Genomic DNA, 18481 nt, shown 5'->3' on the forward strand with positions numbered 1-18481 from the left:
AATGATTAGTGATAACAACCTGTTTGCAGTTTAAAGTTCAGTAGAAATTGGTGCTACCAGCTTTTTTTTTTCAAGAATGCTTATTGAAAAATACTGCATTTCCAGAAAATAGATGAATGAACATAATAGTGGAAAGCAGCAATGAATCACTGAACAATGCTGGCATGGTGTGAGTAAAATATAAGGATTGCAAAGGTTGGACTGGTCAGAAGTTATTGTCAGTGTTGTTGCAAGCACAGATTTTTAGATCTTACAGATACTGTTCTAGGAACATTAATGCATATTGGCCCAGAAATTTAAATTTCAACAGCAAAGCAATTCAAGGTTATTTTTTTTTCCCTATTTTTAAACAATGTCATGCTAATAAAATGCTTCATCTTGCGGGATTTTATTGTCTTGCTACTCTCCGAGAAGATTAAAGTAGAAACCTCCTTCTGCTTCCTCTTAGTTTCTTTCATGACCATCAACAAGTAAATAAAAACTAATTCTAGTATTTGCTATTCAAATTACTGCAGTCATATCTATCTCCTGGTTGTTTTAAGGTAAAGCACTGCAATAGGAAATAAATTTTGGGTTGTCCGGGGCAAAGTACGCCTTCAAATAACGTATTGCTTGCTAAAGAGGAGGAACAAAGCACTGCGGAGATCAATCTTTTGGGTGAGATGTTTTAGATGGCATTGTCTCAAGTTGACTCATGGTGATCAATTAAGTGGCTTTCCTGAGTTATGCTGATGCAGGCTTGCCCTACCTGCTGAAATCCCAAGCTCCAATTCTACTGGGCAGCAGTTCCAGGAATCTTCGCTTTCTGGACTCTTCCCTGCGATGTGTGCTGCTTATTGATGGAGAAGAATCAGCAGACGACTGATTTCATGTAGCCATAATTTTCTGGACCAAGTCTGTCTGAAGGGTGTTGAGGGAGCTTAATATAGAAAATTGATTGCAGTAGCTTGTGATTGCGATCTGTAGGGTCTTGTTCAAAGGCTGCTGAAGTCCATGGCGTTCCCACTGGCTTGAATGAGTCTTGAAGCCAGAAAAGAGCCTGAAGTCTTTGTGTGCTTTTCTTTTTTGATAACAAAACAGTTCCTTACCCAATACCCTCACCCCATAGAATAGTGTGTGGATCTGCCATTGTAAACTGAGTCTCAGGTCTTGGAGGAAGTTTGTACGTAATCTATTTTCCTTCTAGAAAGGAAAGCAAGCAGAACATGTTAACAATTTGGGGAGTCAATCTTCTGTTTTTGCAAATGAATGCCTTATCTCTTCTGAAACTAATACTAGAAGGGCTTCTTTGCTTATTGGGTGTTACCTCTAACGCAGAAGGACTTTTAGCATGATTTTCTTCTGTCCCTTTTTGGGCTGTATGTTCCGTCACTGTGCAATCCGTATAAGAAAGTGCTGATTTTTTACCATTATTGCTAATTGCTGTGGCATGGAGAGTTAGCATATGGTTCAAGTGCTCTTGGCTGAGATATAGCTAATACTGGCCTGGGTACCTCACGTTGTGCAGTGTGTGCATTATTCTAATTATTGGTTATCTTGCAAGAGGTTATCTCATTTTTTCCCATAAGAGAGCAGATCCCTGCACACCTCACTTCTTGTCCCCCACACTGCTTGGTGTACCTTGCCTGGGATGCCAAATCTTAGAAACTGTTGCAAGGGCTTTGGGGAATATTCTAAAGGATTTACCCTGGTGGTGTTGGTTTCTACCATCTATTTTGGATTCAATCTAAAAGGCAGCATGGAAGTTTGTGTGTTGTTCTATGCAAGCATAGAAGTCACTGAGTACTGAACAAGAAGAAACCAACTCAGCTCTAGGGGAAGATCAACCTGATTATTCTCCCTTTTTTCTTCTGATGTTTAATAATGAGGCTTCAGATTCTTGTTCCGTGTTTGTAGTTAGTATTGCAGATCAAAGAGGACAGTCAATGGAGGAAGTGGTGTAGACTTGATCATGAGTGGAACCCAAGTGATCTGCACCTCCTCCATGGAAATGCACCCACTGTATAGCTGTGGTAGGTGAAAAATACCTAAAATTCTGCTTTCAATTGAAAAGTTGCTTCAGTGTTGTATTCAGGTCCATAGGACCTGTGAAGGATATTCAATACCTAAAAATTAGGGAAAGGTACTGTACCAAAATGGAAACTGAAATTATCTTTCTATCTAAAAAGCTGATGTTGTTGATCATGGAGATCCATCAAAGGAGAATGCTCTTTCAGCGTGCTGCTAATGCTGCTCACAACTTTGAGAGTGGGCCCTGTTGAAGGGAATTGCGTTAAAAAAAAAAACGTGTGTGTGTGTATGTATATATATATATATATATATATATATATTGGTTACACAGTTGTCCTAGCTATGTCCTGAAGATGGTGGCTTAACAATCAAGTTGACTAAGTGATATTTACTGTGAGACCCAATAAGAATCAGGAACAAAGGTATCTGGGTGACTCTCTAAGTGTTCAAGAAGATGAACTGCTCCGGTTCCCTTATCTAAAGGAGCAGGGAGGGTGCTGCCGTTTGGAGCCAAATACAGGTGAGCCAGAAGTCACGACATGACAGTGAAGTCAGACTCCAGAAAATGCCTAACTTGGTTTTATGCTTGAATGCAAATGTTTTTGTTTGTATGAACTTGTGAAGTTCAGGCTTATGTTTATTGTTGGGATCTCAGGTTGGCTCTATGTTGTGCCGTGCTGATATCGAAAGGTAATCAAGCTCGTATCCAACCCAGTGCCTCTTCTTCCCTACAACTGACAGATAACCCAAGCCCTCAGTTTGATTTTCAGAGGCTTTTTATAGGTTTGTCTGTATTTTGCTCCCGTTTTATGGCTCTTAAGAAATGTTTACCTGAAAAATTCCAAAACAACCTGCTTCTGAAACCCTTTTTCCATTCATGATGCATAAGTTATGTGTCAACCAACTGCAGCTCATTACCAAGTCTCGGTGAGTTGGGACATGTGGCTTTACAGATGTCACTTTTTGTTCTCTTGTATCCTTTATGATTCTTGTTTGCTCTAGCATAAATCAGGGCTAGAAACAGTTCACAGGTGTCAGGTTGAATGCAGAAGGCACAGTCTTATGACGCATTTGTGCTTTTTTTATGCTGTTCATTTACTTGCTAATCTGTAAAATGCAGTAATTTGCAGTGGATCTTCCTGTTAGTGGTTTGAATTAGCAGTGATTCACTGTATTAAATTTGTTTTCACATCTGGTGCTACTTAGACAAGGCAGTCTTAATGTGGCAACTACTGTTGGAAGCATTTCCTTACCTCCAGAAGTCCAAGTTTCTGATTCTGTGTTCTGCTCCCACAGAAATGTTGTCACAATCAAATGTAAGTTCTTGGATCAAATGTAGGGGTATTTGGATGGGTGATATTTAGTAAAAAGGGTGTAGGGTGTCAGTTAATACACCGTATGGTGTGGAGGCAAAATCCTTTTTATTGTGTAGAGTGTGCCTGTGGTATGTTTAAATACTGGTTGGTGTAGATTTTTGTGATAGCAGTCAAACAATACATTCAACTGTTTGCTTTTGTAGCTTGTATTGCTTGATCACAGTATGGCTTTCAAGTTATGATGAGAAGCTTAAAAAATTTTCATAATCATTTTCCTCTTTAATGAAATGCAAAATTAAGTTCCTACACAGTGGTGAAATGCGGTGCTTCCAGATTGCTTGAGATATTCCAAAAACTTCTCTTTTTGTGTCCATGTTACCTTCTGGAAGCTAAAGATACAAAGTACTTGGATGAGAGGTCTTATCACTGCTTTATACAATAGTGATGCTTTGCTATCTTGGCTTTGGGAGAATTATCTCAGTGGATCTAAGTTTTCTTGGCTAGTTTGTTGAATCTTATCTGTGGTATGCTGCTACGTATCTACTCTTTCAAATAGTGATCACTGTGGTACTGGAGGAGGACATTTTTTGTTACATGATGCTCAGCAGCTCGCATGGTGTTGGGCCTTATCTGCCATCCTTCATGCCTTACAAAAAAATGGGAGATCCTGACTTATTCTCTAACATGCTTTTCCTTGTGTCTGAATTCTTTATTTCTTTCTGCAGAGTTAGAAAGCAAGGTGGAAAATGCTTCTTCTTAACCTTGACAAAGGAAATAGATAGTTTGCCACAGGGCAGGAGAGAGATTCTTGAGCCTTCCTGGGCTCAGCTGAGCTTGAGCCCTTTTCTAAGTACTCCTGTCTTCTCTGTCTGCCTTTTACAATGAGATGTGAGCTGCCATGGATCTTCTGAAGGAACAGAGGAGGAGCTGCTGTTTCTTCCATCTCCCTGTGGGCTTCCATCTGACTAAAGGGCTGATATTTGGAGCTGGGACTGACAGGAGTGCTGGGAGAAGGCTGAGGCCAGTGCAGCCCAGCTGTGCAAATCATGGAATGACAGCATGGCTTAGGTTGGAGGCAGGGATCTTAAAGTTAATCCATTTCCAAGCTTCTGCCGTGGGCAGGGCTGCTGCCCACCAGATCAGGCTGCCGAAGTTCAACCAGGGCTCGAGTGCCTCCAGGGGTGGGGTACCCACAGCTTCTCTGGGAAAGCTGTTCCAGTGCCTTACTACCCTCTGAGTAAAGAAATTCTTCTTAACATCTAGCCTAAATCTCTCCTCTTTTGTTTTAAAGCTGTTTTCCCTTGTCCTGTCACTGTGAGACCATGTAAAACGTCAGTTCCCCTGCTGCATGTAAGCTACTTTCAGGTACTGGAAGGCTGCAGTGAGGTCTTTGTGTTTCTGTGTGCTGTTTCCTGGGTTTTGGTGGGCAGAAGAAGGAAGGAAAGCCCTGCTGGCTGTTTGCTGCTCTCCGTTTGTCGCTTGCATGGCCCAGCTCCATGTTTTGGTTTCTCTCTGACCTGTGATGGTTCACTTGGCACTCATTGACAACCCGTCACAGTAATGAGCTGCACTTTGTGCTTTGGATGGAAGGCACGTGGAGGAGAGGCCAGGCATCCACGGTACGATCACATCTCAGCGCGTTACTGCTCTAGTTTTGTCTTTCTTGCCAAGCTGTCTTCCTCACTCTGGCAGAAGTAATCATCAGTCTCTCAGTCAGAGCGCTGTCAGACTGATCGTCTCCTTCATAATGCAGTTGCTGCTGACTAGAGAAAATAGAACATGGTTTGTCTAAATCCAACACAAATAGCAGGAGATGAGACTCCTGTATACTCTCATTTTACATCAATTAGGAAATCAATTATAATGAAACATGTGCTATAAGTTTATATTGGGAGACCTGTGATCCTTCGTTTACTTCACAATCACCAGATTCTGGATCAGCCTTTCTTTTAGGAGTTTGCTGTTGACGGTGAAGAGGTAGTTCTGGTCAACGAGTTTGGCTTTTATAGCACATTTTGAATTCCCACTAGGGCTTATGCTTGTGTGTCAGCTGTAGGCTTGGTACGTAAGTACCAAGTATAAAGTGATCATAATCTCATGGAATCGCAGAATGGTTGAAGTTGGAAGAGACCTCTGGAGGTCATCTGGTCCAATCCCCTGCTCAAATAGGGATTTGGGAAAGTGGATTTCAGTTTTTTGTTTTTTACATATGGCATTCCCTTTTATTTTGTCAAATGTAAGTGACAGAATTGAAGTTTTCCAATGTAATCTTTGGCCTTTGTCCTGTAAAAAGAACACTTGATGTGGAACTCCTGGAGCGAGTCCAGAGGAGGGCTGCTAAGGTGATCAGAGGGCTGGAGCACCTCTCCTATGAGGAAAGGTTGAGGGAACTGGGCTTGTTTAGCTTGGAGAAGAGAAGGTTCCAGGAAGACCTCATTGTGGCCTTCCAGTACTTGAAGTTAAAGTGATAAAATAAAGCGGGAATGCTTCTTCCAGAAGGGACTGAATAAATTTTGTTTTGAACCTGCAGCTTCACCCCACCTTCAGCTCAACAAACCTAATGCTGCTCAGAAACTTGCAAGCTCTTCAGTTTTCTGACCTAAGATGACTGTGAGTCTGAGAGGAGGATAATTTTCTGCTTTGGTGGTAGACCAGGAAATACGTGCAGTAAATCTCAGTTAAAATTGGCTTGGGCTTAGTGAGCAATAAGCTCTTTCATGAGGTCTTGTTCTATGTCTGATTTGAAGATACTGCATACCGAATGTAAGTCCTCATGTCAGAGGCAGCTGGACTGTGATTGATTTCTCATTGGAAGAGGAGGTTTTGTATTTCCCACGAGTTTATTTTCCCTCTCGTTATTTTGGGAATCCACTTTATTTCCAGTGAAAAGGGAAGAATATCCTTGGTGCTGCTTATTGCAGCATGTAGACTTCACACTGAAATTCTTAAAATAAATAAATCAAGAAATTCTTTAAATTATTTATTTTGGATAAGGCCTGTGTTGCTCAACTGTCTTGAGATGATTCTCTCTACACTTGGGATTTAGTTTTGTCAGTAAGTAAGGTGTGTGCCATCATATACTTCAGATATTACCTATTGTGTGGCATTTAAATTGAAAAAAATAATGTGGCAGTGTGATTATTTCTTTGGGACATTCATGAAACAACTTTTTTTTTTTAAGTATGGAGTACAGTGAAGGAGCTCTGCAGTGGAGGAAGGCCTTGTCTTTCACCTTGTATGTGTTAAAAGGGCAAAATCTTCACTGTAGGGTTAGATAAAGAATTTCTTACAGTGCTAGAAGACTTCTGCAAAAGCTGATATAATGCCTAGCTATAACTGCAGGACACTGAGCAGGATTATGTAGGTCATAACATAGGTTGCGTGGGTCTGCTGGCAGTAAGGCTCATAAAGACGACTTATTTGGTGGCACAACAAAAGATGTAATTGCTAGCAGTTGTTTTTATTTTTTTCTTCTCAGCTTTCTACTTGGGAAATACTGGAAATGGTGCAGTAGCTGTGCAAGGTGGAAAAGCTCTACTGTTGAGTCTGGTGCTTCTAAAGCTGAGAGCAGGCGAAGGGAAGGTGTGAAACACTTCAGCTGCAAGTAGCTGCGTTGAAAGAATATGACTCTTTCTCTATCCCATTTCATTAGTGCACACGAGTAGTATTTCAAAGCCAAAACTGTAGAGCGTTGTGGAATTGTGTGATACCACAATGGCAACTTGTGCCGAAGTGAGAAGACACGTAGAACATTCTTATCTGCCTCGACAAAGGTGTCGGTGGGATTTCTTCCTGATGTGCACTTGATAGGCCCGCAGCGCATCTCTCCTTCAGGCTGAGCAGTCCTACTGCTCTGGCCTTGCCTTGCTTGAAGGATCCTCCAACCCTTCTTCATCTCTGTAGCCCTGCCTATGAAGAGTTTGCCCAGGAAGTTCTTCCTGGTTTCTGCTGGTGGACTGGGAGTAGATATAGGACTTTCAATGCAGCCTTTCTAGTGAGGCTTTCACTGCAGCATTGAACTCTGATTACATATTTGTTGTACAATACTCAGTGTGACCATTTGCATAACATGCTTTGCATTGGAGCTCTGTGTCAAGCATAGGATCTGTTTAAAGTGGTACTTAAAGGAAAAAAATAAAAAAGTTTGGGTTTTTCCTCCCACCCTCATGTAATGCTAATCTTCTGCTGAGGCTGCAAGTGCAAGCAGCTTTGGTTTCATGTGAGTGACTGGGAAATGTACTGCTCATCCTCTTTCTTCTGTTGGTGCTCTTGTCTGCTATAAAGTGCAGAAATGTTGCTGGCAGTTCTTGAGAAGCATTTCATTTTGTCAGTTGTTTCTGTTTCTTTTTGTGTGTGTTTGTTTTTCTTAAACTGTTAAATTCAATAATTTTTTTTTCAATATGGAAGTTTTAATTAGATTTAGACCAGGCTGTAAGTAGTATTAAGATTAGCGTATTATTCAAACAATACCCATTCATATTATTAAGCCTAAGCTTTCCTGTTACAATGTGTTGATTTGTTGAGAAAAAGTTTTCTAAGGAATTACATTAGTCACTGATGTCTCTGAGAGCTTAAATTTCACATTCAGTTTGATATTTAGTAAAGAAGTGTTAGGAATGAAGGCAAACTGCCTTGTGTCAGTTATTTCAGCTAAGGATGGAAGTTATTTTAGGCTGGTAAAATGTTTTGGTGTCTTTTTTTTTTTTTTTTCTTTTTTTTTCCACGCTGCTCCTTCTCTAGAGAATTTGCTGTTGTAGATTTCCAGTGTGCTTAATGTGGATCTACTGAAAAAAGACATTTAAGCACTGTTTATAAATATTTATATACTCCTCTGATACTCCCAGATCAGAGGTGATTTAGCAAAGTGAAGAAAAATGATTTCCTGAGGGAAAACAAAACCAAACCCAAGTTCCTTGGAGGTTAATAGGATATTGGAATACAGACAGTGAGTTCCCAATGTTTTTATTTTCATGGTTTGGTTTACATACAGCATCTGGTGACTCTAATAGTAAATAGACATGAATTCTTTGCCAGCCCACAAGAGGTAGGAGGCTGCCCACATAGCCCAGGATTTAGGGTAAATTTCCCCCTTCTAATGTGCGCTCACAGTCAGCAGCTGAATTGAAGGGATGTACAGGAAGCACACAGTTTGTGTATGCTGCAGTACTGTCTGGAACCCCTGATGCCAAGTAGTATTTATCTCCTTGATACAGTATAAGAACTTCTGCTTGTCCCTAATTATTATATACGTTGTGAGGAGCTCATAACAGACTTTCCAAAATGATGTACTCTTTCTGAAACTGTAACTTAATGTGGTGAGGGGCAGCTTTATGATTGCCCAAATAACTCTATAGATCATATTGTAGAAATTAATACTGATAGCTGAGTTTACTAACATTCGACACAGTTAATAAGGTCATGAGGAAACAACTCAGAACAGAGCGGCTATTAATGAAGTAAAGGTACTGTGTTCCTTTAGTTCAGACTTTATAGTGCCTTCAGTTTGCACGTAAACTTTGCTAGTTTTCTTTTTTTCTCTCCATTGCATTTTACAGGAAGGGGAAGTAATGATGTTGTGGTAGTAGTGACTTCCCAGTTATTCTGGGAAATGCATTTGAAATGTATATACTCACTTTTTTAAAGACATCTTAAAATAATTCCTGATCCTTAGTTGCTAGTAGAAACCATTTGTGGTTATTATTAAAACAAAACAAACCAAACCAAGTTCTTGGTTCATGCACAGTCTTGGAGGTCGCATTTTGCAAACCGCTGGCATAAAATCTCCAGAAATTCCTAAACCTCGCTTCAGTTTAGTAATCTTAATGCATTTCTTGTGGAGGACAACATTGCAATCTTCTCTCAACATTTCATACCACAAACACTTACCTTTTGCATTTCTTCTCAAAACTGAAGGCAATTGCCTTCAATGCATATAACTTGAAAAATTTTGCAGCGAATCATTTTCTTCTCCAATATAGATGATAAATGTTTTCTCTTTGAAGAGATGTGATTTCAGCTCGTGGGGAAAAGTAAAAGTTCTTTCAATGTATTTTACTTTTTTTTTTTTACTGTTTCTGATTTCAGGTATTCCTTCATAACTGTTCGTATCCAGGACAGAGCGTGCAATGGGCAGAAAACTGGATCTTTCTGGCTTGACTGATGAAGAAGCAGAGCATGTGCTTCAGGTGGTTCAGCGAGATTTCAGCCTTCGTAAGAAAGAAGAAGAAAGGCTGAGGTAAGATTAAAAACACTGTTGAAAACATTGGTATTTTTGGATCACTGCAGGCTGGTTTTGGGGAAGCTGAGAAACAAAGGTGCTTTGGTTTGTTGTCTGGGTATGCTTTGAATAACTGGGCTGATATCAAAGGTCCGCAGTTTGACCTGTAGTTGTTAAGGATGTAACTTCTGTGGGGGGAAAAAACAAAAGGCTTGGTTGTGCTCTAACAGCTGTTTGACTGCCAGAAATAGCAGAGTTAAGCTACTACACCAATATTTACCTGGGAAGTTGCTGAACCAATCAAGGAGCTATAGCTCGGAGCAGTCTATGTACTATTAAATTTCAACCAGGTTGGAAGATGCTCGCTGCCTCATAAAGCAGTGTTCTGTTCCTTTGTTCTGAATGGGCATGGCACAACTTCGTGCTCAAGGATGTCTGACTGTGGGGGAGACAAGGACACCCCAGACGAAGCTCACACAGCCCCACTCAACACACTTCACACACATTACTCCTCCTGACTACGTGCAGCTCCTGTTTGCAAAGAAAGGAAGAGTAGAGATGACCACGTCTGTGCAATTTTGTGGTGTTCTGTGCATTAATAATCATTCCTTCAGAGGGGCAGTAAGCATCCTACCTTCTTCACATAGATCCAATTATTGCGTAGTAATTTGTTGATGTGTTTAGTCTGTCCAGGCCTAATCCACAGGAATAGTCTCTTAATCTCTGTATGTCTAAGCAGTGGTTGCCTTGAATGTGACCATCAACTTCTGTTCATGTTAAGAAAATTAATTGTTTTCTAAAGTTGAAGTTCATAGTTGTCTGTCCTTTATTCAGATACATTGTCTACATGTTGATATCTGAAGATGAAGAAGCTCTATCCATCTCTTTCCCCAGAATAAGCACTGACACACTATCCATTGTGTTCAGAAGCTTTGTGTTCAGGTTACTGACAAAAAAATGATTGCAAGCAGAAACAACCCAGAATAAAGCAAATGAGACTAGCTGTGAGGTAGCTTTCTCAGCCCTGGGGCTCTGTATGTGACAAGGAGGGCTAATGGCAGAGGCATGAATTCATAAATGCACTACTTTTCTTGTAGCTTCAGTTATATTTCCTTGAATTCTTATTTTTTTAGTACTTCCTTTAAACACTTTTTTTTTTTCTCCATCCAGGATAGTCTGAAGTCCCTATTTATAGTTAGCAAATGCACATTTCCTTACACCACTACTATCACAGATATGTTTCTTTATCATTTGGCACCCAGCTGAAGTCAGCAAAGCAAAAATGCATTTAGTTTCATATTTAAGTGCAGTGGGGAGCTGAGCAGAGTCCCTTCTTTGTCACGTATTTTCTGTTAATAGTTTCTGAAACTATTTGGAACATCAGGAACAAGAAAGGAGACTTGCAGCATAGGCCTCATTCATTTCTTGCATGCAATGCAGCTTCTTGCTTGGATTGTTCTTCTTCAGGGGGAAAAAAGACTAGAGGAGGATGGTACACAGAAGTGTTTTTTATTTTTTTTGACGTTGGTTGTACTGATCATTTTTTTGGTTACCCTTCACAACAAAGCCAGGAGGGGTTATAGACAGAGCTTGAGAAGGGTGGATAGAGGGGCTTTCTCTGACTCATTTGTGTGGCTGGATTTATTCTACCAGGTAAGCACACCACAGTTAGCAAGTTCTGGGCATGTTGCCTGTTCTGTACAACTGGATCTTATAGCAAGAAGAGGAGGAAAGGGAAAGATGATGTAGGGTGCCCACGGAAAATTGATCAGAAAGATTTTACTCTTCTAGCCCGAGATGAAAACTTCAGTAAGATGCTACAAGAACTGAAGTTTGTCTTAGCTCCTGATGGATGTTCTTATGGTAGAAAAGTGGCAACTGTTTCAGAGCTAATGTACCAGTGTTTTTACAGTATTGCAATTGGTTGCATGTTAAATTAGTTTCACACATTTCCCTAAACAAAATGACATAATGAATGTGTGGAGAAAAGTTCTATATTTTTGTCTGGATAGTTCCATAGATCTGTTTCAAATAAAATGTGTGACCTTAAACAATAGATAGCAGTTCAACTGCTGGCAAAATTTGACTTATCTTTTGAGAAGAGTTGTAGCACTACGAGCCACCAGTTTCAAGGATGTGTATGGGGGGAGTCAAAGGCCCTTATTATTATTTTTTTTAGTATTTTAGGGTAGAACTTGTGTGCATACTGTCCTCTTCCCAGTAATATAGTTTTGTCGTATTTTACATGGGTGCTATGTAAATACTAAAGTGAAATGTAACACATCTAAGAAGCCATACTGGTCATCTGCATTTTTTTCTTTTTTAATGCAAAGCTGTGTTGAGTCTCTCTGCAGGGAGGAATTTTAGCAGCAGTTCTCAAACTTATATCTTTCTTCCCACTTATCAGACAGGCTCTTGTATGTTTTGTGAAAAATCAGTTGGGTAAAAATAGTAAGCTAACAGTAAGATAACTGCATATAAATAGCTAGCAATTAGTGTGGTTGATTTGTCATGCTTTGCTGCTCCCTATCAGTGCAGTTTCCTTTTCTTTTCTTTTTTTTTTTTTTTGCTGTGGCTCTGTCTGATATCAGATTAATAATATTTACTGTTCTTTCTTGCTTGTTCACCCATAATCTTTCTATTTTGATTGTGTTGGTTCTGTTCTTTGGCAGTAGTGTTATATTTTTATTTATTCCAGTGTTGGTATAATCATTCAGAGCCATTTAGGCTAAAATTACAGCACTGACTTCTAAATAAGCAGTCTTAGTTCTCTGTGAACCAATTGATGCAGATAAACAAGGAAGGTCTGGCATAAATAGGAAGATGATTAGTTTGAGTTGCTTAGCAAGTACTCTGAGCATTGGGCTGTGATGGTACAGCCTTGTGTACTTCACCTCTATTATACAGACTGTGCAGGCTGTCTGTTGGCTATTGGGATATTAGTTTCTGGAGATTCCTTTTAGGGTAAACTTACTGGACACACTACTGGTTTGTTTTCTCCTGGACAATCTGTTTTTAGTCTTTAATTTCAGACTTTGCATTCCTGCAGTTTGTCAGTCAAGGGGAAGATTGGACTGTTCTGAGGTTTGAATTTCTCATGTTTCTTTATAATTTCTGTGTTATGTCTGCACTTTGCTTTTTTTAATAGAGACAGTAGAGGAGAGCTTACCAGGGTCTCTAAGGCTGAGTGTTTATTTGTGAGATAGGCCTCTTTGCACAAATAGATGTGTAAAAGAGATTGCCACCTTTCATTTGTTGCCATTTACTGTCGGTGTATTCAGTCTTCCGGATCATGGAAGTGTGTATTGGTCTTCTCCCTTGTCAGGAAACACATTCCTCCTTTGGTTTTCTTTTTACAGGTTGTGTTGTATTTGTTATAAATGTGCTGTCTGGTTGTTTCAGATTGGGACTGCTGTGAAGCAAGTAAGATTAGGTAAGTTTTAAATATGAAATAAGATTGTTGTTTTACCAGAAGAAAAATGATGAGTGTTCCCAACCTGCTTATGAAAACAATAGTCCATGCAGACAGATTGAAGGTCAGCTGCACTAATACTGAATTGAATATTCAAAACAAGTATAAAATGAGAAAAGGCAGAGGGGTAGAAAAGGAACAGGCATAGGTGAGGTTCAGTGAGGGAAGAACCTCTGGATGCTGAGCAAGGGCTTTTCTGTCAGTAGCTCCTTTGCTTTTAGAAGGCTGTGGCCTAAGCCACATAAATTGTCTTTTTGTAACCTCTGGCCATCACTGTACTGAATGCTGAGTAAGTCATTTGTGTGGTAGTAGTTTTGTGGTAAGCCTTGGAAACTTGTGCTGGACTGGTTTGAAAAGCATTTCTGTGGTGGTGGGGACATGGTTTTGTCTTATTTAAACCATTGCTGTTAATCACCTGGGAAAATGGATTTGTGAGGAAAAATGACCTTCTGGTACCATGTGGGCATGTCATCACAAGGTGTTATTCACTTAATATACTTGCATGGAGTGACTGGAAAAGCATTAGGGAGGTGTTGCGAGTTGTCTGTTATCCACAGGCTGAGAATATCTGCATGGTTTGCCTGATACGGTCTACTTTTTAGCTAGCTGGTAAAGATTAGCTTTGCTGTCTTCACTTATGCAGTTGCATTTTCAGCTGTGGTAAAGAACTTCACTGATTCCCAATCAAATCACCAGCACTGGTTGGCTTGCTTGCTTTTTTTGTAGAAAATATGAATGCATGTGCTCAGCAGAGGGCCTTCTACATTCTGATTGTTGCTGTTTTCTCACATCCAGAAATTTGGTGAAGAATTAAAATAGAGCCTTTTGTCCTGTGTAGAACAAGATTAAGCATTTAAAATTAAGAGTTGTTTTTTGTCTGTTTTCATCCTTCTGTTCCTTTCACACTGCAGCTCCTTGGAGTACAAATTAGGCTTGAGAAGAGGCTTCCTAAGAAACAAATTCTCATACCTGGCCATATTGAGAGACCAGTTGGGATTCTATTTCTTGTGAGACTACTGTAGGCTTAGGGTGTATGCACAGTGTGTGTCATGGGTCTTGTAGTAGATAAAATACAAAACTCCTTGTAACCTGTTAATTGAAGTGTTGTCTGTATGAGTCATATCAAACTGGCAAGACACCAAGCAGACATTCGGGTAGCTATCTGTTGATTCTGCTTATCAGTTCTTCTTCCCTTCCTGTGGCAGATGTCTTAAATACCTGAATAAAACAAAATAAAGCTATCCTTCTTCCCACTTCTCCTCCAGTTCAAACAGAGCTGTTTTAAAGCAGTTTTCCTGGTGACGGAGATTGGTTTCCTCCACAGGCTCCAGAGTTTCAGTGGGTGAAATTCTGATCAATACCTTGGTCAAAGCATTTTCCTAAGATCAGTCTCCCTGCCCTTTCCTCCTGAACAGCCTGGGGAGAGCACAAGGAGGCTTCTGTCCATTGCTTTGGTATCTCCTAGCAGGTAGGCACAGTGTTGGTTCCTGTGCCTGCTCATTAACCCCTCGAGGGATCTGCAGAGTGAGGCTGTGATATACCACTTTCTGCTCATTGGCTCTGAGAACAAGGCCACACACAGCACTAAAAAAAAATGGTTAGCACTTATTTTTGAGCTGTCCTGACACTTACTTTCTCTTCCCCATGATTTAAAAAAGAAAAAAGCCTGGAGTGACTTAATCCTCTGAGGGAGGATGTTCTTTGGTATTCCCATGTTAACACAGCTGCTTACTTCTCCAATGCAGTGCTGAGATGTCATAAGCTTAGTACTCATCTGTCTAAATTTATTTTTGAGTACTATAAATGACTGATTAATCAGAACTGTAGCTGCAACTTCATGTTACCTTGCTACTGCTTTTGTTTTTAAGACAATGTTAAATGGAATGGTACCACTTTAAGGGTTTGTTAACAAAGCTGTCTTGCTCTTAATCTTGTTTCTAGATTATCACCAATTTTACTGTGTAATGCTTCAAGGCAGGAAAGGAAATCTATTTCTTAGCTAATATAGAACATCAGTGTTGGATTGTCAATTATTTCATCTATTACTGGTTACTTGGTGCTGTTATTTTGTAGCCCTCTCTAAATTATGATGCTTCATATCTTGACAGAAATCCTTCAACAGTATTCTTGGTTCAGGTTAAGTTACTTAGGAAAAAATATTCAACTAGTGACCTGGATGAATTCTGAACAAAAGCCAAGTAGCTAATGCTTACCTTGGCTCCAAAGTCAGTAAGGATGCACTTTCAAATGCATTTAGAAACTGTTGCTTGCCATTAATTTCCAGAAACAGTGATCTGAGTATGCTGTTGGCTGCCAAATAAGTGCTGTGCTTGAAGTTATGCAAAGAAGTAGGTGTCTCAGCAGTGGTGCAACGCAGCTATTCATGTGCGGTGCTGCGGTGTTTGGTTTGGAGTCTGCATCTGTTCTTTCTGAGGTTTGCCTCACGCTCTCTGTGCTAACACTCCATAGTCCTGGTGCAACAGTGGCTTCTAAGTGTGGTTACAATGCCTTAACTGAGAGAGAATGCTGGTGAACTGAGTGTCAATTAATACAAGACATTATGCTTATGAAGAAATGCAAAAAGGAAAAAATTCCAGCGAGAAATCTGTATGGTCTGTGGTGAACTGGAATGGTCTGTGGGCATGCATTTAATGAAGAAGGGACCGTGAGGTTGCTGAGACGTAAAATTATTACATGCTTTTTGTGGTAATTTGGCCTTCATCACAGGTTATGACTAGTCAAATTAACGACCATAGTTTCACTAAAAGGAGTGTGCATGTCTAGTGATAACGAATAGCTATAATGTAAAATCAATATTTAATCTCAGATGTCTTCTGTATGAGGAGTCTAAGGTGTTAAACGTGACTTGTTGGAGTAATATCTCACCTAAGTAGCCCTGCTGCAGGAGGCAGAGATGCGCTCTTGAGTGTGGATTTCTGGCTCTACAGGAATCTCAATGAAAATAGTTGCTAAAAATGCTATTTCTTTTGTGTGCTTTGCATGGGAAGTGCTTCAGCTTTTTCTTTTTTTCTGAAGAAGAAAGTAGATACTAATCTTATTATATATGTTACTCACTATTAATTTATTGGAAATCTCTTTATTAGTGCTAATCATGTAATTATTAAGTTTAGAAATGACCTCTAAGATCATCTAGTCCAACTGCCCACCACCATCAACATTGCCCATGAAAGCATGTTCCTCAGTACCACATCCGAGTGGTTTCTTGATGACTTCCTGCTGTGACTCCACCACCTCCCATGGCAGCCTGTGCCAGTGCCTGACCACTAATGTCCAACCTGAGTGCTAGTTCATGGGAAGAATGTACAAATGTCCATGAATTGATACAGGGAATCTCATGAGGAAAAGGAATTCACATGTCTTACAGGCTTTTAGGATGGTCTGTTTCAGTTTGTCTGAATGCCATCAATTTCTGGAACCTGTTTTGGACACGAGAATGAGTGTTACAGACCTCTTGAGTTTGGTCTCTCCCGTTGCCTGCTGAATTCAGAGTTGGCAATTGTGAACTACTTCCTTTTTAGAAACGTCACAGCGTTTGCCTAGAGGCAAGTTCAATTTTTGGTATTTATGAGCATGTTCATTTTGTGAGTTCAAAGGACTGCCAGGTAACCTTGGGAAGAAAACAGTCTTAACTAGAGTAAGGGGTATGTTGAAGAGAGCTCAGCTTTTTTCTTTCTAAATGTAACTGCTGAATATTTTCAGCTAAATGATAATGGGATTTACATGTGTGGGAGAACTACAGAGATGTCAAAACACTTTGTTAACACTTTCAAAATATTGTTTCAGAGATGTCTTTGAACATGCTTTCTAACTGTGGGTACACTTGTTGGTTGCACATATGGAATAAAATGGGTTGACTTTTCTTACCTTTCTGAAAATAATTTTAGGAAGTGATATAAACTAACACGTATATCTTTTGCATTTGCAATATTTGAAATGTGCTAACATCAGTTGCTGCCTCAACAGACAGTGGTACAGCAATTAACATTCCACAAATCACTGTTATAATGGGTGCTACCTCAGTATATGCTTCTACCTTACTTATCATGACTGTGGGGTAAGGTAAGGAGCTTCATGTTTACTTCAGAATAGCAGTATGAATGTGGGCAGTTATTAGAGAGTGATCCTTCTCATTGTACTTGAACATGAGGTAACTTGGAGTTACTGGTGCCCACATTTGAAGCCGGTGTGTATTTGACTCTGTGTCTGAGGCTAGAGGAAATACAAAGAGCACAATGGCGCTATTTGGTATGGGCAAGTTCTGAGCTAAAGACTGTTTTTTCAACAAAGTCACCACTATTTGCTCTGTGTTTTCACTAGCAATGAACGGGAGGCCATGCTTGTAACAATCTCCATGGCTGTCTGGAACATAGCTTGTCTTTCCAGTCAGTGTCACCACTGCTGAAACGCAGCACTCACTGGTACTCACAACACTGTTTGGTCTCCTTAAACATTCAGCAAGTGTTGATGGATGTCAGTGGGTGCCATTTTTCCTGCATGGAGAAATTCAATTCCACATCCTTGCTTCATCTGTGCTTTCATGTCAGACACCATTCTGTCAGACTGCTCCTCTGCTGCCATCTGTCACATGATAACAACGTGTAATGGAATACTGATGGGAAGGTTCAGTCTCTACTACCATACCACCGACATCCTCCTCCAACATTATGAGCCAATGTAATAGAACAGGAGCCATTACCTTTGGAGCAGCCCTCATGTAAAGTTTTCCTGAATGCAGATGAGTGTAAATGTACTTTCTTTTTCATTCTGTGGTACTTACTAAACTTCAAAATTATTTCGTTTTTACTCTTGACTTCTGTTCAAATTTCATGAAGAAAAATATATAAATCTCTGTAAAGCTGGTTTACAACGGGATTACTATCTTAAGCAATCAGACTGGATTGGAACTGTCTTTGGAAGTGGTGTTGCTTCAGTTGGTGGAAAGATATTAGGTGTAATATCTCTTGAAAACTTTATTTTAATGGGTTATAGACAACCCATATGACAGATACATGACATCTCCTTTTAGATAGGAGGCTGTAATCTGAATAGTACTGTCACTGATAAAGATCTCTAAATTCCATAATATATTGTTTGTAAATACTGTCAATTGATTGGACTGCTCTGATATTACAGGTACGAGCAGTTAGTCTGAGTGGAACATGAGCTTGTATTTCAGTTATACTCAATCCTCTAGATTTAAAAAAAAAATCACTTTCTCATTAATTACAAGCAGTGTGAACTTGTCATGTTTTACTCACTCAGTCTTTTGTGAACTGTTCTGTGGTGCTGACATAAACCTAGTTGGCCGATGAGCTTTCTTCAATGATAGGTGATGAGTCAGTGTGAAACTGAGAGTGGATTTAAGTGTGAAAGGAAACTCTTAAGCAGTCTGCAAGTCAGTCCAGGACTGGTGGACTGTCTGTGCCTCAGCAGGGACAGTACAGT

General features: G+C 39.9%; 1 protein-coding gene across 1 annotated transcript in view; it reads left to right on the plus strand.

The window, feature by feature from the left end:
- Positions 1–9425: 9425 nt before the first annotated feature.
- Positions 9426–18481, plus strand: part of LOC122159683 (myosin VIIA and Rab interacting protein) — a 176957-nt gene continuing 167901 nt past the window's right edge. The window contains exon 1 of the mRNA XM_042817472.1: positions 9426–9561. Within this exon, the coding sequence (XP_042673406.1) occupies positions 9452–9561 (110 nt within the window). The 5' untranslated portion in view covers positions 9426–9451. The remainder of the gene's footprint in view (positions 9562–18481) is intronic.

The sequence above is a fragment of the Centrocercus urophasianus genome, unplaced genomic scaffold (assembly GCF_019232065.1).
Source record: "Centrocercus urophasianus isolate 14NV4802_14NV808 unplaced genomic scaffold, USGS_Curo_1.0 seq_16, whole genome shotgun sequence".
Taxonomy (NCBI): domain Eukaryota; kingdom Metazoa; phylum Chordata; class Aves; order Galliformes; family Phasianidae; genus Centrocercus; species Centrocercus urophasianus.